The following is a 23,915-nucleotide window of genomic DNA, read 5'->3' on the forward strand; positions in this document are numbered from 1 at the left end:
TTCATTAGCAGGAAATATTTCAAACACTTTACAGTCAAGGTACAGAACTCACTTTAACAGGATGCTATCTGGACATGCCCAGCCCTGTGGTTGAAGTTATTTCTTTCCAAAGGAAGAATGTTATTTTCACCACGTAAACTGTAGTCACCTTTGTAAAATATGAGTAATTCACAGTATGTACTGCTGAAGCAAAAAAAGATTTTTCTCCCTTGCTTTGGCTTCTTGTATTTGTTAAAGAGCAGTGGACAGTTACACTTGTTTGTTTGTTCTATGTCTGATGTGCCAGAAAGTTGAACATTCAACAGGGGTGGAATGGTGGTAATGTTTTTAAGAAAATAAAAAAAACCTAAAATGCTCAGATCAGGAAAAAAAGTAGGACTTAAGTGATGGATCATCTTGAAAAAAGGAAGTGTTTATACTAAGGAAGGATCAAGTTCAGACTGGTGTGTAACCCTTTGGGTGGAGCCTACGTTTGGGAAGGGGGTACTGGTGCTGATCATTTCCAAATGGGCAACCTTCATTTCAGAGCATGCAGGTGAGAGAGAAACTGAGGGAAGTATGAGCTATATGCTACTCTTGGAGTCTTACTGTTACTTACCATCTTCAACTTTAAAATAGACACACAGCCCAGGAGATGACAGATTTCTGTATTAACTGGAACATTGTATGGCTATGTGGTCCCAAGTCTTCATGTCCCCCTGGAGATGGGGAGAAAGGTGTGTAGGGGGAAGCTTGCAGACTCCTTTGTTGCCAAGACACTTAGATATAGCCCCAGTCAAGATGCTCTTGTTTTGCTGGTAAGCTTTCAACTGGAAAATATCTTGAGTGTAAGAGTTAAAGTAGATCACTCAACCTCAAATCTCAATCCCTTATCAGGGAGCTATGTTAGTAAGCTGCTTTTTAACCTGCTTGTATTCCAACTAAAATGAGTAGCAAAATACATCTGGTGTATACCTGCTTAAATTAAGTATTTGTAGAATTTCCTTGTAACGTCTCAAGGCATTTTGGAGGCTTACCTTGAGAAAGAGAACAGTCAAAAACTGCAGTTTGGCTAACGAGAAACTTGGTAATTGCCCCTTGTTGATAGCCTCTGTAAATATTCAGATTTCTCATTCGAAATCGGTTTTCTAGGAAGGCTTTTTTTTATATGATTGCTCCATGGATTTATCTGCAGTCCAGACACACAGTCTAATTGGAAACAGCGTGGGCTGCTGCAAGTGTTCTGTCCTATTTGTAACAGAGCAGGACTGAATTGTTTGATAGAATAGATACTGGCAGTTGAACGGCGAATCCCGGTTTTCAGATGTGTGTCATTATTGTTTTGAACTTCTTGGCGCCAGAAGCCAGGATTTCCTGATGCTTAGAGCTAATGTAAAATGCATTAGTGCTCCAAAGCATGAGCCATGGAATTGCCAGTCCCATGAGTTTGGAGAGTCACACCCTCCCTTTTCCCAAATTTGAGTTGGTGTTGGAAGGTAAAACCATACGTGCTAGAGACCCTAATTAAAAATAATAGCAGCAAGTCAAGGCTCTTTTTATGTGTTATATAGTGTACATTTCACCCGTACCAAAACTTAATTCTAGGGTATTTTTATGCTTACAGTTTAAAGCTAACAAGAACCTTATGTCAGGGATTTATTTTTAACCAGTTCCAGCTTTTAATAAATCAAATTTTTGTTAGAAAAATGGTTCGTTTTTCTATTATTAATATTTGAATACATTTTCAGGAACTTTTTTAAAAGAAAGCTGAGTTATGATTTGCATAGAGATCTAGCAAGTCAATTGTAACCTTTTTTTGTGCATTGAAAGAGGGATGGCCTAATAATGAGTAGATGCATATTTTTGGTCTTTTCATTTGTTATGCTTTTTTTTTTTTTGTTATACATTTATTTGTTGTGCCTGTGTCTTCTGTTCTTGGCCTTTTATATTAGGTTCTTTAATTCTGTAATAGAAACAGGAGTTTTCTAAGCAGTAGGGTGAGTTGGGAAGGCGTCTTTTTTTCTGTCATTTAAAATCACCTTGTGTAATCTAATTCTTTCTTCTCCTTTCTGCACTCCTAGGAGGAAGACTTAGGATATATTAGCTCTTTATTTTCTCTGAGGTTATTTCCTATCCTCACAGTGTGCTCAGGCTGGATCAAGTCTTCCCTTTGCCTGCAGGAGAGCAGAACAAGTCAGCCAGAAACACTCACCTTTTTAGTGCCTCCGTGTCACTGAGAAGCTGAGCTAGTGTTGAGCTGGCGTTGAACTAGCGCTGGTGCCCCCAATGCATTATTTGCATTACCACTTAAGCCCTATGTCATGGTTTAAGTATGTTCTGGTCACCAACCTCATTTTTTTTTTGAGCCAAAGAAACGAGTCTTTGAGGAAAGGTTTTCAGGGACCGCAACCAAATTCAAGTCACCTTGAAGATTTTCACTGTAAGCAATATTTACTAATACCTGTGCAAGGGAGCTCAGCCCAGCTGATACAGCTGCCCTGTATCAGGTTGTTATAACAGCTACACTGCATTGAGCAGACAGTGAAAACCATGTGCTTCCTTGGTTATAGGATGCTAGTTGTAGCAGAGGTCTGGGCAGCCTCTGCCATTGCAGTTCCACCATGTTACATTCTGGAAAATTCAGGGGAGTTGGAGCAGCAGCCGTATCCAGATGTGCAATTGATGAAGTAGTTGACTTTCCTGTACTGCAACCACCTCCTGTGGAGCCCCTGTCCCAGGAGACCCTGGACTTATGTATGTAGACCTGCTGCACAGTCTTGGACGAGTAGGGAAGTTCTTTTTTGAAGACAAGAGTAGAACAGTTTAAAACAGTTGAGATATTTATAGGCACCTGCACCCGCTGGGTTAGCACATAGGGTTGTTTTCCCTGATAATTTTTAAGAGGGTAGCATGAACTAATACTATTAGCAGTAAGAACATCTGTAGATCGAGTGAATTAGGTGGAGTATCTTAGGGGTTGCATTTTTTCAAAGACGTTACCTTCCCTTTACAGGGTTTCCTGGACTTTTCTTTGAAACCTACAGTGCTGACTGCTGTCAGAGCTGAGAACACTACCTTGCATGATCAATTCTTACATCATGAAGTACAGAACAACTTTGAAGGGAATTGTAAAAGTATCTAGCCTAAATTCAGTTTGTAGATTGTTTACTTTCTTTCTGGCCATATCCTGAAGCAAGCAGGGATAGTTGTTTCTGGTACTTGTCAGCATAAAGGAGAAGGAGCACGTAAGTGAAGACCTGGGAAGTTGTTGTTTTTGTAATACTGCCACCCTCACTTTAGGAACCCAAGGCATTGTTCGAAATAGAAATGCTTTGTTTTCTGGTAATCTAACTTGTGTGTTTTGCAGCTTTAGCTCTTATTTCTCACCTATATTCTTAGTGGAGTTCTGATGTTGTGTATGATGTCTATAAATAGAATTATTCAAGAATATAATGTACACAGAAGTGGTGATAAAATACATAAACAGCATATCTTGTTTTCCTCTAAGGTTTGGAGCAGAACGCAAACAGATTGTAAGTTATGTTTTCCATTCAGCAGAAAATACATGGCTGAGGAGCCTGTTTTGACAGCTTGTATCCAGGTTTTTTCATTGGCTAGGAAAAGACTTTTGTGATTAGATTACCAGCTTTAAATTGTCTTACTGTCTTTCAGAAGCAGATGGGCATTAGGCATAGATTGGAAATTTTCATCTGTTATTAAAATGTGTATTCAAGGCTCCTGGTTCTGATAACTCTTAATATAGAGTGAAAGTTTTATGATTGTAGCAAACAAAAAATCCTTCACCTTTGGCTAATGTGATGACAGCTTAGTGTCTGAGCTGCAAGGGAGAAAGACCAGCTGAAAGACATCTTCAGGAATCTGTGGTCATTTATCAAATTCTAATCACTTTCTAGAGACTAATTACTTTCTTAAAACACAAACGTAATAGTGATGGATAAATACCTCATAATAGAGATAGCCACAGTATTTTTCTTACCCTTTAGGGAAGAAACTGCTTTTTAACCTTTCCCAGCTGTAACTAGATAATGGGACAAACTTTAAATGCAAAAGACAATTTTTTGTTAGTATCTTCATCGGAGTTCCCAAATCTTCTCTCTAGCTTTAGAAAGATTAATAGTTAGGAATGCTGGAGCTAGCCAAAACTTTTTTTTTTTCTTCCCGAGGAAGTTTTCTCCGGTACAGAATCCTTTAACCTCATTATAAAATGTAGCAGAGCTGCCATTGCACAATCTTTGTTTTCACTAAGGCAAGGCTTTGCTGTGTGTGTGCTGTTCCCGGTGTGTGCGCTCACATCTCCTCTCAACAAAGATCTGATTGAAGCAGTGAGGTTTGGCACGTCAAACAAAACCAGTTTTATGGGGTGGCTGCCTGTCTCTGTCCTTGGTGGAACATCTTTCCTCTTGCCTGGATTTACAGGCTAAAACTGTAGCTGCATTTCTTCTTTTTGCCGTGGCAGGTCATCGTGAGATTTTATGTGGTAAGTATATGGAGCCAGGACCTTGCAGGGTGCTCTGTGTTGACTTCAGTTAAGCTCTGTCTGTTGTTGGCAAGTATAAGCATGCATAACTAAGCTGTTGTGTCTTGAGTTGAGGAAACTGTGGTGGTGGGGTCTTCAGTAACTTAATACACGGCCCTAGGTCCTGGCAGGAGCACAGGGAAGACGGTTACTGCGACTCAGCTTATCACTAGCGAAGCTACCCCTGTGTAATGTCTGCATATGCTCAAAGTCCATGCTGAATGGCAAGATAGTCATATCCACAGGTTGTTTGTTTTTTTTGCTTGGATACCCTGCTGAAAATCAGATGTGAATTTTCGTGGGGGAAAGACCTAGGTCTGTAGCCTTCCATTCCTGTTGACTCCTGCAGTGTGGTGTGAACTGTCGTGTGTCACAGCTGAATAGCTCCTGGTCAGGTCAGGCACAGGACCTGCGTCAGGTGCTGGCAAATGCTCACTTTGGGAATGTTTATCAAAATGTTTTTAAATGGTTGTACTTGTAACTTGTATCCTACATAGACATTTATATCTATATTCCATATAGATCCTCATATTCAATTAGATTTGCTAAAAGCAGTCATGTCGTACTTCTCAAGCACAGAAGTCAGGATTTCATCTCTTCCTTGCCTTAGTGTCTAAACCCTACAAGATATATTGCTGATACAAAGAACTTCCTTCCTAAGGAAAGGACTGAAGGAGTTGGTGACCCTGCTATGGAGTATTTGTCATCCATGTTGTATTTTCAGTAATGTGCGCAGTTTATTTAGAATTTTGAATGTTCCCTTCCCAGCCTTTCAGCAGCTAAGTGCCATCTTGCAGGCTATCTCTGAAGGTGAAAAACTAATACATTAATAGACAGTAAAAGTGAGCTGCCTCAGGCAACCCTTTAGAGCCATCAGCGGCAGAAGAAACTTTTGTTTGTGGTTCTTGGAAAGATTAGCTTAGATAAAAAACATGTTCTCATGTGGGGTCTGTGCTACAGGAGAATGAAAAGTATCCACATGTCTCTTTGCTCATCATTTGAATAGAGACAGTAATGCCTTCCTGTCTTAGAAGTGGACATATAGTGAGTATAAAATCTTTTTGTTAATGGAAAGAAAAGTTAATGGAGTGTAAATTATTACTACAATATGATTCTACTTCCAAACATTTAACCATAGGGATATTTCTGACAGATCTGTGCATTACTTTTTCTTTTCTATACTTAACCTTTATTTTAAAAATGAAAACAAAAAAACCTTTTTTGCCTTTGCAATATGTTCATCAGAGCTGTACTCAACTTCTACCATTTGGACACTATTTAATTTGCATTTCCCAAGAGAATTGAATTAGTTTTTATTAGTAAATTGAGCCTATAACCTTGTAGGCAGGTTTTATTAGTTTATCACACATCAGTATTAGCAAATTGTAAATCCCACTGAAACGAATTTGAAAAGGCCTTAAAGAGAAGCCCAGAAGCAGTGAAGTTTCTGGAGACAAATAAGGAGATTTTTTTTTTGGTGGTGTGTTTTTGGGTTGGTTTTTTTGTTTTTGTTTTTGTTTTTTTTTAAACGACACAAAAACTTTGTTAGTGATGGCAGAGTCATAACTTTTTTTATCACATTCTGTTGTCCTAACTGCCTACATGTTTAGTTTTAAAGAAGTTAAACAGAATATGGTCAGGAGGATTTCCCCAAATTTTTGATATGGCTCTGTATGGCTTGACATAAGACATAAAGCACACTTCTCGTTTGGACAATGCAGCATTTACTGACTCTTCATGTGAAACAGGCAGGTAAGTTTCTTTTTGTTCATCAGTGCCTCTTCAGGTGGTACACATGCTTGAAATTAAGATCTTGCATCTAAAAGATAGTAAAAAGGAAGCAGGAACTGCTGCCTTTTGGAGGGTTTTGATCCCAGTCTGGGACAAGCTTATTGAAAGACTTCACTTGATTTCTTCAGGTCCTGCATCATGGCCTAAATCAAAATTCACTGTATCATTGTTTTCCTTGAGTACTTAAATGTGGGAGTGGTGCTTCCAGAAAAGTGCTTCATCACTAAGAGCTTTGAATGCAAGCTTGAATTCCTTTGTGTCTAGTTTATAATATTTTGTTTTTGCACCAGTACTAAACTAGTTTTCTCTTTCCTCTCCCCGGTTTTCTAGGTAGTGGTCGTACTCTCTCCTAGCTGTCACATTATTAGTTTTTTCATACTGTCTTCTGAAAGCCATGTTTATAGAAATTAAACACTGAAGCCTGATCACATTATAATCCAGTGTAGGTGTCACTAGTATGCATTTGCCCAAATTATGCTGCTATGATGCGGACAGTTACTGTAGCATTTTTGAAGACCAGCAGTCTGATTATTCAAGGGGAAGAAGATTTTTTTCTCTATGACCCATGTTCATCAATGAGATTCTCCCAGGGTTTGGAGATCTGTGTATACTGTACCACTAAAGGATGAGGGCCCAGCCCTGCCTGTAATTTGGGAATATCCATATGAAGACAATATTTTTCATATCCAGCATTCTATATACAGCAATGGTTTTTTTATGTGCTTGGGTGCTTCTTTATTATTATTCTGTTCTTAGACTGTATCAGGAGAAGCTTCCAGGCAGCTCTCTTTGTATGCCCCAACACGCAGACGATGTCCCCAGTGCAGCACCCAGGCTTTGCCCCAAAGAGCTGGTTCAAGACAGGCAGGGAACCAAAGGCAAGAAGAGAAGTTACTCATCCAAAGTCAGGTGCCAGAGGCTGGAGTAGAGAGCGCTCGCCTGTCTGCTCTTGCAGTGCCCCAGTGACCGGACCACACCACCTCTCCAAGGTGTGTGGTCCGTAATCGTGAAGGATCGTGTTGCACTTGTTTCATTTACTGTAAGAGCTGTTTAATTGCTCTGAACAATTACACTAGTATGCTAAGAAATGAAATAGCTTCCTTGGGATTATTTTAAAGATGCAATTTTTTCAGCATGTTGTAGATACCATTTGGGAAGGGAGTTAGTACTGAGGTTTTAATGCACTTCAGCTCTTTTGGAATATAGGATACTTGGGTCTCTTTCACTTGCAGTCACTTCTTTTACTTTTTTTTAGTTGCTTTTTATTTTACTATATTCCACCTGCAGTTGGCGTTATTTAACCAAGATGGTTTAGTTGGCTATTAAGAATTTTAAAAGAATAACAAAATGCTGTAACAGTTAGCTCAAGTCCTTTGGAATGTCTTACCAAAAAATCCCCCAAACCTGGGTCTGTCTCTTCTGAAATGTAACATTAATTAATTCCCACGTTCTGTCTGCTGCTCTTAGTCCCTCCAGATGTGCTACTAGGAATAGACTGGCTCCCTGGTTACAAGCCATCTGGGCTCTGTAAACTGATTTGCACTTATATTAAACAATAAGTGAACAGAATGCGGAAGAGTTATTAAAGCAAATGTACATTGCTTATAAATCTCAAAGTAAAATATTAAAACGTAGTAAATGGGAATGGAATGTGCAAATGAAGACCTGCTTGTTTTTAATGAGTTTAGCTGTGACCTTCTCAATTTCAACCAAAAGAAAAGAATTTTTTTTCTCTTAAAGAAAAAAAAAAAAAGAGAAAAAGAAACTATAAAACTGCTTACAGAAGTATCTGAGACAAAAACAAGGAAATATAATGTTCTAAACTTGACTGGTCCAAACCACTCAAGCTGCTGTGACAGCTCATAAAACTGAGAGTAGTTTTTAACTGGACTCTGTTTTACATTGCCAGAGTGAATTTTCCTTGCAGGAAGTAGCCAGAAGGTTTATTTAGTTTCCAGACTGCTGCTTTGATCTTTCCATTCTGTCACTTCTCAGGTTACATAGCCCTTTTTCACTGCAGTAAATCTGCAACAGTTAATGAGAATAAAATTTCCTCCTTCTCACTGATCGCATGCTGTTAAATGCCAAACCACAGCCAGCAGCATATTTGCAGAATTCAGCTGCACTGTACAAAAACAGCACAATCAGTTTAATCTTGTTGTTTTTGTAATTCATTTTATTGAGCTTTCCTTTTTCAAGTGACCTATTTTATCAAGACAAGTTGGTTGCAAGGCCAGGCCTGGAAGAAAGATTTAAAACTGTAATAATGTGAAGGGTGTTTTGTATGCTATGTATAAGCATCCTCCCAGGATTCAAAATTAAACCTACAGTGAGTAGTTTTTAAAAGTCCCGTATATCAGTGGGATATTTCTTATGGTTATTATCTGAACTGAACGTGTACTGCAAACAAGTCTCTAGTATAAAAATCAATGTAACATCAAATTAATTTATTTGACAAATTTTTTTATTTTAAAATTTTGTTCTTAGAATCTGTTTATCAGCTTCAGCCATTCAAGTATGATGACTGAACCACCCTTTTCTCTTCCCCCTGGAAAAGTTACTTTTTTTTTTTAATCTCATGGTTTAAAAAAAAATCTTCTAGTTTACAGAGTTTATTTGCCATCTGGGTTTTGAGCTTTTTAAGTTTTATTTTTCCAAGACTCCCTGCCCAGCTGTTGGCCTGGAAACATTCTAATTTTTGTTCATTTAGTTAAAGTTGAAATTTTTGCATAATAATGCTACTCTGAGGTATACATCTCCAAGAAAATCTTCCATATCTGTGTTTGTAACTGGCTTGTTCCCTAATACATCTACCTGGTGTTAGCCCTAAGAAAGAAAGCAGTGAGGGACAGAGATTTACTTTCTTCTTGGTTTCCATTAAAATCATCACTGATTTGGGATAGATTTTGACAAGACTTCAGCTAGGGCCCCGTGTTGATACTTAAAAGTGGTTGAAAACTGGACAATCATCTATGGTAGGTAAAAAAAAAAATTAAATTTTATTCATCAGTAATAATGCTCCGACTGCATTTGCTGTGTGCTCTAGTGAACACTGCAAATCCCCTAGTAATGTTAACTTTCAGAAAAGACTTTAAAAGCTTTTATTGGCTGCAGCTGTAAGTCAAAGCAGAACAGGTTTTTTTGACTCTCTCTCCCTCCTTCCCTCCAGCATCTGAATGATCATCCACATTGAGGTGCCTGATTCTTGGTGCTGAGCCCTGGAGACAGCACGACTCTTGGCCAGGAACCTGTTGGCATGGCTCTTCTGGGTATTTGTGCCCAAGAGGGAACTTTTTTCCCCTATTTCTGTTGAAGGATAGAGCTAAGTGGCAGTGCTTGGACTTGAGGGGCTTGTATAAATATTTAAAGGAGTAAGTCTTCAGCTGTGAGCGCGTCAATGCAGGGCACTGAAAACTTGCATTTCCACTTCAGCTATGTATCTCAGAATACATTTTCACAGTGAGCCTGCTCTGTAACCTATCGCAGGAAGCAAGAAACGCTCCCAGTCTGCAAACGGGAATGCTAGTCAGAAGCCTGTGGAAGACGTGGACCAGATCCTGAGCTGATCTAGTCAGTGACACCCGTCACCTTTATGAAGTTGCCACTACAGGATCTTATTCTGCTCAGGCTGTTGGCTGAAGCTTCTGCTAGAGCTCAGTAAAAGAGACGCTTGAAACCTTTCCAAGCCAGACGCGTTACTAGTTTAAGTCAATGCACTCCTCGATTTATGGAGTTGACACAAATACTTTGGACTGTGCAAGGAGAGAGGGAGAGGGAAGGACGTCCTCTTTGCTTTTTATTGCCTGCTCCTCAGGGCTTTTTTATTTTAGTTCTTAATTAATTTTTTAAGAAATGGATATATCTAATCAGTGGGTTTGGCCATTTTTTGAGCCAGCAGCACAGGAGATGTTTCTGTCAGGCTTACAATGGCAAGTCAGAACTCTTGGTTTCCGTTCCAGCTCTGACTGTGCACTTGACCTTTTAACAAGTCCTGTACAGAATAGCTGAGAAACTCCCCATCCGCGTGGCAGAGCTGAGCCTGGGTGAGGGAATGCTAGTGAAATTATCCCCATGCCCTTCAAGACAGCTGTATGAAACAATCTGAGTTCCTGAGTTGCTATTTTGCCCCCAGCTGTATTCTGGATTTGTTCCGTTTCTAGCAGATCAGAAATATTCTTTTTTTTTTTCCTCTTTGAAGGGTGTTACAGAATAAGCAAAAGTCTTTTCTATCTACATCAGTCTAATTTGAGTCTTTTCATTACTCTAGTGTGTCACTTGCTGTCTTTAATGTCTGGGATGTTTTTTCTTTCAATACTCCAATGGGAAACTGAGGTCATGGAGAAAAGGAGCAACTTGCCCAGGATCACACAGCAGGTAACTGACAGAGCAAGAAACCGAGCCCAAGTCCCAGGCTGCTTTCATAGAGATGGGATGGCAAGCTCTATAGCTTTCAAGCAAGGCTCTTACTGAATTTGGCTAAGCAAGGTCATTTGTTTTTAGTTCAGTGCTTTCTTACTATTCAGTTGGGAAATATATATTTTTTTTTTTTTTGAATGCTGCCTCCCCACCAGTGAATTTTGGCATGCCAATTGCTTGGTGCATAGCTAGAGCCTGACACAGAAGACGCAGTGCTTATTTCTCCACAATTGTCAGATTTGCATTTGTTTATAATTAAATGGCAGAAACAGCAGTATTGTCCTGAGATACAACTGGGCAGCAAGTCCAGAAGCAACTGGAAACTTTAAGTCATTAAGTGTGCTGAAGAAAGCTGGATCACATGGAAAGAAAGACATGATCATACCCATAAAAGCTGTATCATGATGCACAAGGGAGCTAAAGTAGTATTGCACAGGTTCATCCTGACATTTTCTATCTTTTGAGCAGATGCAGTATTACTATTTAAGGATCGTTAATATTCAGTGCTAATGTAGAGGTGGATTTGGTATTTGATGGAGTGTGTGAAGTCACAGTCCCTGCCACAAAAACTCCCCTCCCACTTCAGCTTGAAGGATAGAAAGCATGGGAGAAAAAAGCTTCACAGATAGGGGAGCAAGAAAGTTGGGGCTGTGAGAGGCAGAATTTAGAGACTTGTGGTTTATAGTTTAGCGTCATTACCAGTAGTGGGAGAATCTACAGTTACAGGACATTATATAAAGAAACATTGTTTTTTTTTCTAAGGCTTCTCAGTTATATGCTGTTTCTTCAGAACCCATGGTTTGTGCTCTTACTCTGAAGGGCAGAAAATTTATGGTCAGTGAAGCAAAACCAGAGGTAGCTGGCACGTAGAAGTAAATAGGATCATCATCTCAATTGCTAGACTCTAAGCAAGGGAAAAAGCAGCCAGTTTTATGCCTCTTTTTGATGCCTTCCACTCTTTCGTGAGTGGTGTTATGCAAATTGCATCCCATCCAGCGTTTAGCTGACAGTAAGTATCAGCAGAAAGGCCAAAGAGTCCATGGCTTTCCCAGGCTTTGAGCCTTGGTTAAAGTGTGGTGGTTACCTGGTACCTGCAAAGGATTAGCTAAATATTTCTTACCTGAAGGTAATTTAAGAAGTTAGAGGTCTCTGTACTATAGAATTCATAAACCTTTCCCACCTCCTGTGCCTGGATGTACACTGTGCCTGAATCCTCGCTGTACAACGGGACAAGGCCTGGATGCCCCCAGCTCCCCCTGCCTTGCTGTACCCTGGAAACCTGCAGAGGGAGGGAGGGAGGGAGCTGCAGCGTTTGCTAGGTGATCTCCTAATTGGGCTGGCATGGCTGCAGCCTCTGCCGCATCCCATACGTGATTATACTGCCCTGCACTGCAATCATTGTCTCAGACCAACAGTCTGGCACCTTTCATCAACAATTTAAAAAAAAGCAACCAACCAAAAAAAAAAAAAAACCAAACCACATTGAGAGGACAGAAACAATACAGACATTGCTGCTGGTAAGTATTATGAACAATAAACTGCATCTCAGTTGTTCAGGTTACAATGCTGTACTTGTCTTGAGATTCGAGACTGGTGTGCTGTTTCTATGGCTTGGGTACCTCCTGAGGGAAAAATACAGCCTGCAGTATGCATCTGAACATACCTTGTTTGGTCTGCTATACGCAGGAACTTGATACAGCATTATAGATTACAGGGGTTTATGGCGTGAGAGTTTATAAGGTATAGCAACAGTACTGTCACACACGAGTAGATCGACAGAAGGGGAACATTAGGACTTCAAGGATACGCTGCACAAAATTCTGAATGCCTGCCTGGGGTGACGTGGGGGATGTTTTGAGAGTGAAGACAGTGGTTTTTAGAAACAATAATGTAAGGTGTATAAAGGGAAAAGGTACAGAAGAAACAGGGGGGCTGCTATGAACTGTACTGATGTCAGGCTTTTGAAGGGTGCTCAGAAACCTTCTGGTTCAAAGCCCATTCTCTGATACTCAGGAGCAGTTTTGCAAAGCCACAGGTGTGATCTGTGGCAGCAAGGAAAGGTGGTGTGTGTGTAAATGGGATGCCTGCAAATAACCCCTCCCAGCAGCTCACTTGAGCATGTGGAGAACTTTGGGTGTGATTCGTTCACTAGGGCTTGGTAGGGCTCCTGATGAGTTGAGAGGTGTAAGTAGTGTTTGCTTGTTCTTACCAAGGTCACAGGACCTGGTGAATTATCATTGTATAGATCTTCTTTAATTTAAAATTTGTAAAATTTTAAATTATAAAACTTCTATCCCCAGTGAGTAGTTGAGATCCTTTCACACATGAGGCTGGTATAAGGCTTATTTATGCAGAATAAGGAGGGAGGACTGACAGGGTTTTAGACCAGGTTTAGGATGAAAAGAAATGCAGCTGAAGTCATGGCTCTGCTGGAAGCACCATATGTGTTTAGCTTGGATTTCATTTTCAGTGGGCAGTGATTTCAGGGTGCTTTAATTTTGGGCTTCCAGCCATGAAACTGATAGGCTGAAAAGGATGAAATTTGGGCCCTAAAGTGTAGGCTCCTAAACTGATATTTCACCCTCTAAGGTGAAAGCTCTTTTCCTGGGCCACCTTTGCTTGCACAAGCAGCAGTCACAGTTGTCACAATACAGTCTGGTACGATTCTTGCCGTACTGCTTCACGCCTCTTCCGTGAGTCTGCAGGCCTGTTGCCCGAGCAGTGTGTTTTGCTGGGATCACTCTGAGATCCACGCATCCTACCGGGGATTTCCAGTTGGTCAGAAATAACCCCTTGAAGTCCAAGAATTTTCCCAGTGACCCAGGACTTGCCTTTCTGAGGCCCTGCTTATGCTGGAGGAATTAGTACCTGTTTTAGAGCAACTTGTCAGCACCAGCGCTAGTCACAGTGTGAACGCTAGTGTGGACAGGCTCAGGTGTCTATCGCATCAGGAGAACTTAAAGAACGCAGCCTTGCTCTGTGGTCAGTCTGCACCCAGGTGCTAATTACCTTAATTCAGACTAAGCTCAAGAGCCTGTACCCTGCACTCACGATACCTGAATGGGAACCCCAGCAGAGGGTTGCTGGCAGCCTGCTCCCCGTCTGGGGCTGCCAAGTCTTCCAGACGTACCGCAAAGCCTATCTAGTCTCTGAGGCTCTGGACGCAGGAGGGAGTTAAGGAAAGTAAGTATTTTGTGGACACAGTGGGATGCTGGCTGGCATTTCCTGCTGTGATGGGGGGGACACGACTGGTCTTCACATTTTAAATTATGTCAGGGCACCTAGGATCCTAGATGGGCATATTGATTTGGATGTCATGAATCAGAGTAAGTATCAATAAGCAGAGCTGTTAAGAAATCTCTCCTCACTCATGCACATCAGGAACGTTTTCCTCTTCAGCATCTGTTCTTCAGTTCCGCAGCAGTACAAGCAAATTTGAAAGTTCAGCTGTCATTTGGGGAAGGTCATAGATCACACTAGCAGCCTGAGTAATCCAAGAGGTTTTAAGTATCATAGCATTTAGTTTAAAGTGAAATTTGCTCTGACAGGGGCTGGCAGACCAATAGGAAAAAGAAATATTTGTGCTTGGAGAAGTGCATGTGTAGAGACCGCGAGTATAACTGATGGCTGGAAGTGATTTCAGTCTAAAAAAAACAAATCATTAAGAGAGTGCATAGGGGTAAAATACACAGTTCATATTTTAAAGGGTCTCAAAATGAACCAGCAACTGAGGTTAGCAGTACACAGTAATTAGCTGTGCTGTTCACTGTTTAACTCCATCAGCTCCAGGAGCGGTGGTGAACTTTGCACAAGAAAACAGTTGTGCTTTGACAACGTGGTTAGCAAGCACCAATCTCTGTGTGTACGCATGCAATTTTGTGAGACAAAACTGCCTTAACTTGTAGATAAAGGCAACGGCATAAGTCATTTATCTGAGGCGATTGTTGTGTGAGCTGTATCTGCTACACAACTCCAGGGATTCCATGCACTTCTGCTGGGTACCTAGTTGAACGGGGCTGACTAACAGGAGCAAAAAATACCAATTTGGGGGTGAGTATTGTTGCCTCGATAATGTAATTATGTGTCCCTAAGTTTTAGGGACGAGAGACTGATGCTAGCTCTGCAGAGCACTGTTTCTCTGTAGATGCTGTATAAATAAGGCCAACAACATATTTTTCCTAGGAGCAAGTTTTGAAGTTGATTGCTGGTGTAAATCTAAGAACACATGGCACAAATCGTGCTCTCAGGCCAATCATTACCCAACAAGTGTTTACAGCTGAAGAGCTACCATCCTTCCTGGCTCTACCCTTCTGCTGCTTTTGGCACAGGTGGCAAAGATTCATCAGTACTTGGTTTTTAAACCCCTGTCTCCACCTCGGTAGGTTATGCTTGCAGAGTCATCGCCCTTGGCCTGCCAGCCTTGGGAGTAAGCCAGACTTCAGTCTACAGACACGTGTTTGCTCTTTTGTTGCCCTACCCCTCTGTTACCTCCTGGGTTCAATAGCCTTTCCTTCAACGAAGAGGACAAGCTCCTTGCTACAGGCTGCCAGTGCAAACAGTCAAATAGGCAAAGCTGGTATGTTTCAAGAGTGCTAACATGTGAAAATGAAGCCAACTTTTTTTTGAAGCATGGACAAGCCTTCATTTACTTAAGAGAAATATTTAGATATGAGAGAGTGGTGATTTGGTCAAGGTGTTTTAATGTGATTGTCTGTTCCTTTCTTTTTTTTTTTTTTTTTGTAACTGTCCAAAGCAGTTATCAGCTGATCCATCTCTTCCAGTTTTCTTCAGGACACTAACATATGTCTGAACCATTTGGAAATAACTGATACTCCTCAAAGTTTAAACTCTAGGGATCTTTACCTAATTACATACACATTTATTTAAAAAAATCAAAAAAATGATTTGCTGAGATTGTGATTGGAACCATATTTTCCCTGCTCTTGTTATCAATTTAAATACATTTAAAAGTACTTTGAATATGGATTACTCAACTGGAAGTAGCTGGAGCAGCTCTGCCTGCAGTGATAGAGACCCATTGCCACCTCGTGGCTCAGTATCGCTGGTACACCTCAGCTCCCCCAAAATCTAATGTTGGTTTAGTTTAGCAGTATATAGCGGAGCCACCAAAAGTTCTTGAAACTGCAGCATCCAGAGAAGCCACATTTACGTTTAAGAAAGTCCTGCTTCAGGACAGGTCTCTCAGGTTGCTGTATTGGTTGTGTCTCTCTCTGCCACAGTAACTCTGAGGATGGCTGCTGTTGTCTCCCCTGTAAGCCAAGGCATAGCCCCTACTAGCCTGACTCGCAGCCTATGGCACTCACAGCCTACTCGCTCACCTACAACATCTTTCCAGAATGACGTTTTCAATAGTTAGCAGAAATGCTGAGAGCCCCTATTCTACCATGCTAGTAATAAAAACAACTTATCCAGCTAAGGTTGTTATAGTCACAGAAAAACACATTGACAGATAAACCCAGAAAACTGGTTTCTGTTAAAATATATTTTCGTTAGAAATCAACTGTAGTTGCTTTAAGGATCTTTGGAAGAAAACAATGGAATCCCTGAGTTTAAAGGTAGCCTTAAAGGGTCCGGCTTCTCTGCAGTGTTAACCTGTGGTATCCCTGGGAACTTGTAGCAGCACAACAAAACTGGGCTCTGCACTTCCACATCCCACTACACCTTCCTTTAGAACCCCTAATAATAGCAGTACTCAAAGAACTCTCTTAAAGAATCTGCATTGTTTTATAGTTATTCAGTTTGTTTTCTGAACCAGTAATGGTGGTAGAAGCAGGGACCATCTTCTGACTAAGGTGAGTGGAGGGTTTGGTGTTTCTAGAGATGAGGGTTAGATACAGACAAAGTAACGGGATTTCTCTTAAACCCTTCTTTCAGGAGTCTTTTAAAGCTTCAAACCTGCTAAGGAGAAAGCTGGTGTTTGCCAGGTGCAAGGAGGGACCTGGAGAATGTGCCTCAGAGGTGATCAGCTCATTTCATAATGGGCTTGGAAAATAGTAGTAGTACTTCGGAGTGGACATGGGAAGGAATGGATGGCCAGAGGCAGGTGTGGAGCCAGAGGCATGTACCCTCAGAGCTTTGCACCACTACAGGGTACACCACTGCCACTCTGCTTCTCTTTGCTGTGCTGAAGGGACTGATCAGCCTTTGAGGTCAGACTGGTGGCTCTGTGTACAAGTTATGGGACAGGGGCATTGCCAGTTCAGATACAGACCAGCAGCCATGGAAATAGCAAAGCACTTCAGGGCGCTGCATTTCTCAAGATACATTCAGGTGAAACAGAATAATTTTCACTGCAGTTTGGCTTGTTGATTGGCCACCCTCCCTCTCAAAAGGCAAATCTCAGCCTCAGACCTTCCACCTTCACCTGATTATCAGAATATCCCATGCATGAGCTAGCTTCCTGAGAAACCAGGCACGAAGGATCCTTTTTTAGGACCTCTTGGAGGCACAATCTAAGGAAAGAATCTTTGCAAGGACAGGGTGATGGACGTGGTCCCTCACCACTTGAGCTGAGCCCTTTCAGTTCAATCAGCTCAGCAGTGCCAGCTTTTTGCTGAGCCAGGGCCTGGGGCCCACCCATTGTACATTTTCTAGATGGGTTATTCTTTCCCAGCCTTGACTGTTGCATAACCCATGTTCCATATGGATAATTGGCAGTAATGAGGTTCAGCTTTTCCCCACTCCAAAAGCACTTTGGTTCTTTGTGTTTTGACAGTCTTCAGAGGGGAAGTTCAACTCCTTTCAATGCATCTTTAGTCAGACAATAAATCAGAATCCTTTTCCATTTGTCTTTCTACTGAAGTGGAAGTTAAAAAGTGACATAACTATGAGTAGGCAGTAATCCAGTATCTTGGGCAATGTTCATTTTTCTTCTACCTCCTGCATGAGAGTTATTGTTGAGCATGAAATATGTACCACTTTTCCCTGTGCAGTTCTTCTGCTTTAGTATCTGATTCATTGCTGTGAAACTTTTTAGGTGTAAAAGATGCTGTTCTGCATGAAAAATGAATTATTCCGTCTCATTAGTACATGGCCTTTCAGTATATGATGAATTCTTTCTGACATTTGCCTGTCAATCTTGTATCCCACCAGAAACATTGTCCTTTGCTGAACTATGCTGCTATACCAGATATTCTCACTTTCTCATTTCTAGCTGATTTTTTCCCTGGGGCTTCAGAAATGTACTGAAGGAAGGAAATCAGACTCTTCAGATGTGCTGCGTAGGGCAGGGTTACCAGTGGGCTTTGCAAGAAGCATGCTTGAAGCCTTTCCCCAAAGATGTGTTAACGTACAGGTAGAGAAATTCAGTCACAGAAGTAAAATGCTTTGACAGTAAATCCATAAAAGGATAGAAGAGAAGCTCTCTGTCCCTTCTGGGATTTCTCTTTGACCTGAAAGCCTTTCCTCGACAGGATCTGTGTTGATTTCTCTGCAGCATTTCTTTTCCCACCAAGGGAAGAGGAGACAGAGTAGTGCTGGCTGGAAGGGGAAGATGGCTTGTGAAGTGCTTCACAAGATTACCTCCATGGCAGGAGGAGTTGGAGACACCAGCACTAGTGTGCCTTCCCTACCGTACAAAACCATACAGTTTCTCTCTCACTTTCTTTGTAGCATTGGAGTTGATGGATTTGGTCAATCTCCAGTGGTTCCTGGCCGCCCGGCGACTGCGTATGGATACCGCCCGGATGAACCGTACTACTACAGCTACGGAGCACGATAAAACAGCCCGCTCTGCACCCCGGGATGCTGCCACCTGCCCTGGAGGGAACCAGTGTGTGCGTAGCCAGCAGTAGATCTGTCCCTTGGTAATGCATGATTGTACCACGATGGGTCCATCGTTATGTATCCTTTGGCATGTCTAGCTCCAGATAATCCTAGCCTTTCTGGGTCCAGTGTTTTAGTGACAGTGTTTACTCTTTGGTTGCTCTATGTTATAACTTTTGTACAGTATTTTCTCCGTGACTTGAAAGCAAGAATTGGAAAGCTACTGGACTGAAAGCGTCACATTATGTATATGAAGCTACTAATTTAATTTCTATTAAATATAAAAACCTGTGTGGTCAGCGGTGGTGAATGTGTTTCTAACCAATGTTTTGTTTGTTTTACGAGGCATTTAAGAAGAATGCTTCATGTGAAGTGTGTTGAACATGGACTGTTTCCCTCTAACACTTAAGTAACAGGAACACCGTTAAGCCCCAGCACCTCCTGGTGCTGCCCTGACACACAGTTACCAAAGTCCAGTCCTGGGTCTGAAGGCTTTAATAATGGAAAGATGGCACAGAGTGACTCCCCTGGAGCTTCAAACTTTTTACAATTTAGTTTAAAAGCTTGAAAACGCTTAAAATTAGAAACTACAGTACAACAGAATACCTTTAGCATGGTGTTTAAATAGAGTTCTGTGGGCTAAGACAGCCACATCCTGAGGACTACCAAGGAAAATAAAACTGCTGTAACTTCGTTCATTATCCAGATGCAGAGCCTTCCAACTTCTCCATCTCAAAATGCAAATGCATCCTGTCTTCTGTGCTCACAGGGTTTAAGCTGGATCTAAGCACAAATCACTGACTGAGCAGCAGAGACAGGCCAAGACACCTTCACGTTGCACTCGCAATGCGGTGATTGCATTAAGCCATGTTTTGAAACTTGCAGAGTTTAGGCTAAAGCTGTTCTTAAGTTGTATACCCCCACCCATAACAGACACCAGAAAGCGTACGGAAATGCCACCTCTGCCACAGCCATCAAGACGGCAGGTCCAATTTTCACTTTTTAAAAGAAAACCTATCCCCACCTCATGATATTTTTTTTTTTTAAATGGCTATTGATTTGCAGAATTGTTCCTCTCCTCTTTTCTGCCTCTGGCTTAAACAGAAAATAAATTTGCATCAGGGGCTGATACTACTAACAGAGTAGCCAGTAATCCTCTAAGAGTGGTTTATGTGTTAGGAAAGTGATCTTCAAAGGCATGGGGTTGTTTAGCAAGTGGACAGACTACTAGTCATATACTTTAAAAATATCTTTGAACAGGACTGGTTTTAAACCTTGCTTTATCTTTTAAAAGTATGCAGGTACTTTTATGTGCACTGTTACTACGTTTCATACTGCATTGACTGGAAACGATTCTAAAATTAGCTATGGTATTTCTTACCAGTTTTCAGCCTCCTCCCTATGCTGGCTTCGCGTTCATGGCGTCACTCGCTGGAGGTAGGTGGGAGAACAGCATTGCCAAGATTAACTAATTTTTTTAAAACTCATTTTTGGTACAGTTTTTAAGTAATTCTTACACAGTTTCTTAGAAAATGTTAGGTCTTACTAGAAACACTGCAGAAAGGTTAATGGGTTTCCAGTGTTGTACCTTTCTGGATCCTTTCCGTTGGTCTGAGCCCAGAGTTTATCTGCCCAGCAGTTGCGCCACATTTAGTCAAAAGCTTTCAGATATTTTTATAGCTATAGTTGTGAGAGAAATTACCCAAACTGCATATTCTGACACAGGCTTTTCTTTTGAGACTGGCACTCGCTCGTCAAGCTTTTCCAGAAAAATAGTGTGAAGTTATTTAAAGCAGTTGCCCTTCTCATGGAATGTGTTTTGGGGAAAAAAAAAAAAAATGAAGTGGGTCCTTGGAGTATATGCAAACTATCAATGAAACTGAAGGAGCCTTTAATTGGAAGCTTCAGGTTAATGAGAAACTACAGTTGAGCTTCAGCAAATGGGTGGGTGTCTGTAATTGTAATACAGTTGTGACCACGCTGAGAATAAATGGCAGTGGAAAAATCTCTGGCTGCATTTTTAGTATTCAATGGTAGGAGTTTATGAGAAAAGAATAAAAGATCAAGTATTTGTAGCTTTGCCTGGCAGCAGCTAAGAGAAGAACATCATTTATCTGCAAGCAGAGCTTGGTAAAAATTACTCAGCACTTAGTAGCCTGAGGACAGAGCCTGCTAGCCAAGATGAAAACCAGCTGTGCCACTAGACTCTAAGGCAGGAGAGAGGCTGATTTTCCCTTTAATTACAGTTCCTGAGCCAGAAAGGGGAAAAAAGATATAAGCACATAGACTTTTCAATCTATATCACATTTCCTGTGGGTGTCAGAGGGAGACTGGAGAGTCTGACCTGTAGGGTAACTTTTTAATTATCTGTATTTATGGATTCAGTCCCCGGGTACTGTATCCTGCATAAAATGTAGCAAGGAGGGATCTGCTTTCTTTTAGCAACTTCTGCAACTTCTGTCCTTTTCTCATTTTCCTTGACTGTGTATTGCTCCTCTTTTCTTCCCCGACAGCAGCAATCCCTAACCATCCCAGGAGTATCCTCTTTCCCAGTCTAATTAATTAATGAGTTTGGTTGTGCAGGTGTTTTAGATATAAATGAGGCTGTAAAGTTAATAGCACAATGAAGCCTAGGCTGAGAAGTTCGTACGTCTGTTAGCTATTACTGAGGCTTTCTGCAGATGTACAATATAATTTCAGTGAGCTTTCTACTTAATGCATCAGCCTAAGATCTTGTTTGAAATTATTATTTGTACCACACTAGTACTTAGGAGCTTACTAGGGTAACAGAGGATGGGGAAAAGCAAAAGTAAACAAAGATCCTTGGCCTAGAGAGCTTATGAAGGACCTGACGCAAAGTCTTTTAAATATCGGTGCGTGGATGGAGCTGTCTGATAGCGGTTTAACATGTGCATTTCATTCTGAAGTAAGACTGCCATGATTCTGTTTAATTTAATCCACTCTGGATTAAATGAAACAGGAACAAGATGTATCTTCTGGAATAAATAGGACAAGCTCTGTTTAGATACAAGAGATTTCAAGTCCCTCTGGCAGGTTCTTTAATGGAATTCCTGTAATGCGCCACTCAGCTGTCTGCTCTTCATGGGAGAAGGCTGAGAACAGCTACAACCTTCATTCCTTCTGTGACCATCCTCACGAAAAATAAAATACAGTGAAGCTGATTTACTGGTGCAACTGGTGTTGCAGCTGTCAGCCCTTGAAGTTGTTGTGATCTGCTCCTTTTTTCTTTATGAGGTTCAGGAGAGAGCTCTGAGGCAGCGAGAGGAACTGGAGCTGCCTGCCCGGTGGGCAGTGAAGACAACGCTGCATTGCACGTACTGCACAGGTAGACGGTGGCATTTGCAGCCGGTCAGTCTAGAAATTCACTGGGATGAGAACACAGACTTTTCTGGTGTTGGTATGTTGGGATCCCTGCCCCTAAGAGAGAAACCCATTTCTGTTTGTTAAGAAATTGAGTACTTGAGCAATATCCTTAGCTGCAAAAAGCTGCTGTGATGTATTTGTAACAAACATGACTATGTGAGAGGAGGACAACACTGGAAAAGGCATCGGCTGCACTGTTCCTCCCTGTTCCTCCCTTCTGCCTTTTCCAAAGGCCCTGTGGCCTGAAGAGGACGAGCTGGGGAACATTTCTGCAGTGCAGAGAGCGACTGCACCAGGCTCTGCTGGACAGTGCTCCCCAGCTGTCCTTTCAGACCTTACAGGCTCTGTTCCATAGAAGTGCTTTCTGCTCCATCCTCTTCTAGTTACTAGCTGCCTGTCTCTCCGCTGTGCCAATCTGTTCTTGCTCAATCGACTTAAATAACCACTTACACACCTGATGAGGCACTTGCTAAGAGCTCTGTAATCCTGCTGCTTTGCTGTCTACTGTTTCTTCTTCTGCCCTTGAAAGAGAAGAAACCTACTTCATTAGGGCCTGAGTTATTCTCTGGGGGAGCCTATGTTGGCTGTTCTTAGGAAGGGCAAGCTGCAGGGTTTGAAGGGCAGAAGCCCAGCTCGTGTGTTTGTACTGCAGCTGGCACAGCAAGACCTCTTCAGTTTGTGTGAAACAATGGACTTGCACGGGAAAAGCAGACAGAGGGAAGGAGTGCTTCTCCCCAGAGGCAGTCCAGCAAAGAACATACACCGTAAATGATGCAGAACAGCCAAAGTTTGCCTTTTTTTTTTTTCCCCCCCCGAGAGCTGCAGCCTGAAGCTGGAGCCAAGTGCTGTGAGTAGAAATCAGTTGGTGCTTATTAAGAATTTTTTGTCTTTACCTGTGGTTGTTCAGGTCTTGCAAGCTTCTGCCTTTCCCCTGCCACAGACACACACACAAGACATACAAATCCACGCTTAGGCCCTTGAATAAACTGGTGCAGAATGTCCACTCTTATGCATTTTGGGGTCAGGGTCTTTTGGCATGACTGCTCCATTGGGGCCAAAGACTTTGGATTTTTCCTTTGAAAGAGAGAAGTGGCATATCTGGACTGTATTTTAGTTTCTCTTCCTGTATGCATTGTGTTACTCTGTACTATGTGACATACTTGGCCTCACACGCTATGTTTGACCCATTCTACTTTTCCTGCACCCTCCCCCTCCCATCATCTCTCTGCTTTATCTAAAAAGACCCAGACCCCCAGCTGCCCCTCTGTCCCTCTGCCAGAGGAGCAGAGCCCTCTGCCCCTCTGTTAACCCTGACATGCCGGCTTGCAGACCTCCCCGTGCCCACCACTAGAAGAAAGCCTTCTTCTTTGCTTGCCTAAAGAGAGCCTGAAGCCCAACCGAAGGGATTTGGGTGTGGATCCGAGGGGATCCCTTTTTCTGCCCAGATCCCTGAGGCTGTGTTGTGCTGAAGGGACTCCAGCATAAACTGAGCCCAGCAGATCTGTGTGTCCGGGAGGATCTGCTCTGTCCACGCTCCGGGCACGGACGGGACAGCTGCGCTAGGAAGGTGGGAATCCACTCTGCACAGTTCATGCCAGATTTGACAGGACAAAATTTAACACAGGCCAAACTGCTGGAGTTTAGTTACTAAAGCAAGCCAAGGACCACCTTTGCCGAACACCCCTGCCGTTAAATCCGTGTCTAGACGAGGCCGTGGGGCTGGGCTGTGTGGCCGGGCCCCGCTCCCTGCAAGGGTTAGGCTCAGAATGACTGAGCAAACCACATCCTCACGCCCTGGCGCGGCACGAAACTGGAATAACAGTGGCGAGAGGAAAATAGCGTGTGAAAAGCCCAGACCTCCCACCGCACGAGAGTCATTCCTTTCACCATTCGCTCTCCTGTCCAACACGCTCAGGCACAATCTCTCCCTGGAGCCACGTTACACCGCAGCACCGAGAGCAATTAGTATTAATGGCATTAAGTACATCTCCTTATGGTGCGCGAGTGGCACCCCCCGAGCCCG

The 23,915-nt window shown here is 42.1% G+C and overlaps 1 protein-coding gene across 1 annotated transcript in view; it reads left to right on the forward strand.

The window, feature by feature from the left end:
* The window catches only part of KIFAP3 (kinesin-associated protein 3), a 64,096-nt gene extending 45,632 nt beyond the window's left edge, over positions 1–18,464 (forward strand). The window contains 1 exon segment of the mRNA XM_010079073.1: positions 18,356–18,464. Within this exon segment, the coding sequence (XP_010077375.1) occupies positions 18,356–18,464 (109 nt within the window).
* Positions 18,465–23,915: the final 5,451 nt, after the last annotated feature.

This window comes from Pterocles gutturalis, unplaced genomic scaffold (assembly GCF_000699245.1).
Source record: "Pterocles gutturalis isolate BGI_N339 unplaced genomic scaffold, ASM69924v1 scaffold32688, whole genome shotgun sequence".
NCBI lineage: Eukaryota > Metazoa > Chordata > Aves > Pterocliformes > Pteroclidae > Pterocles > Pterocles gutturalis.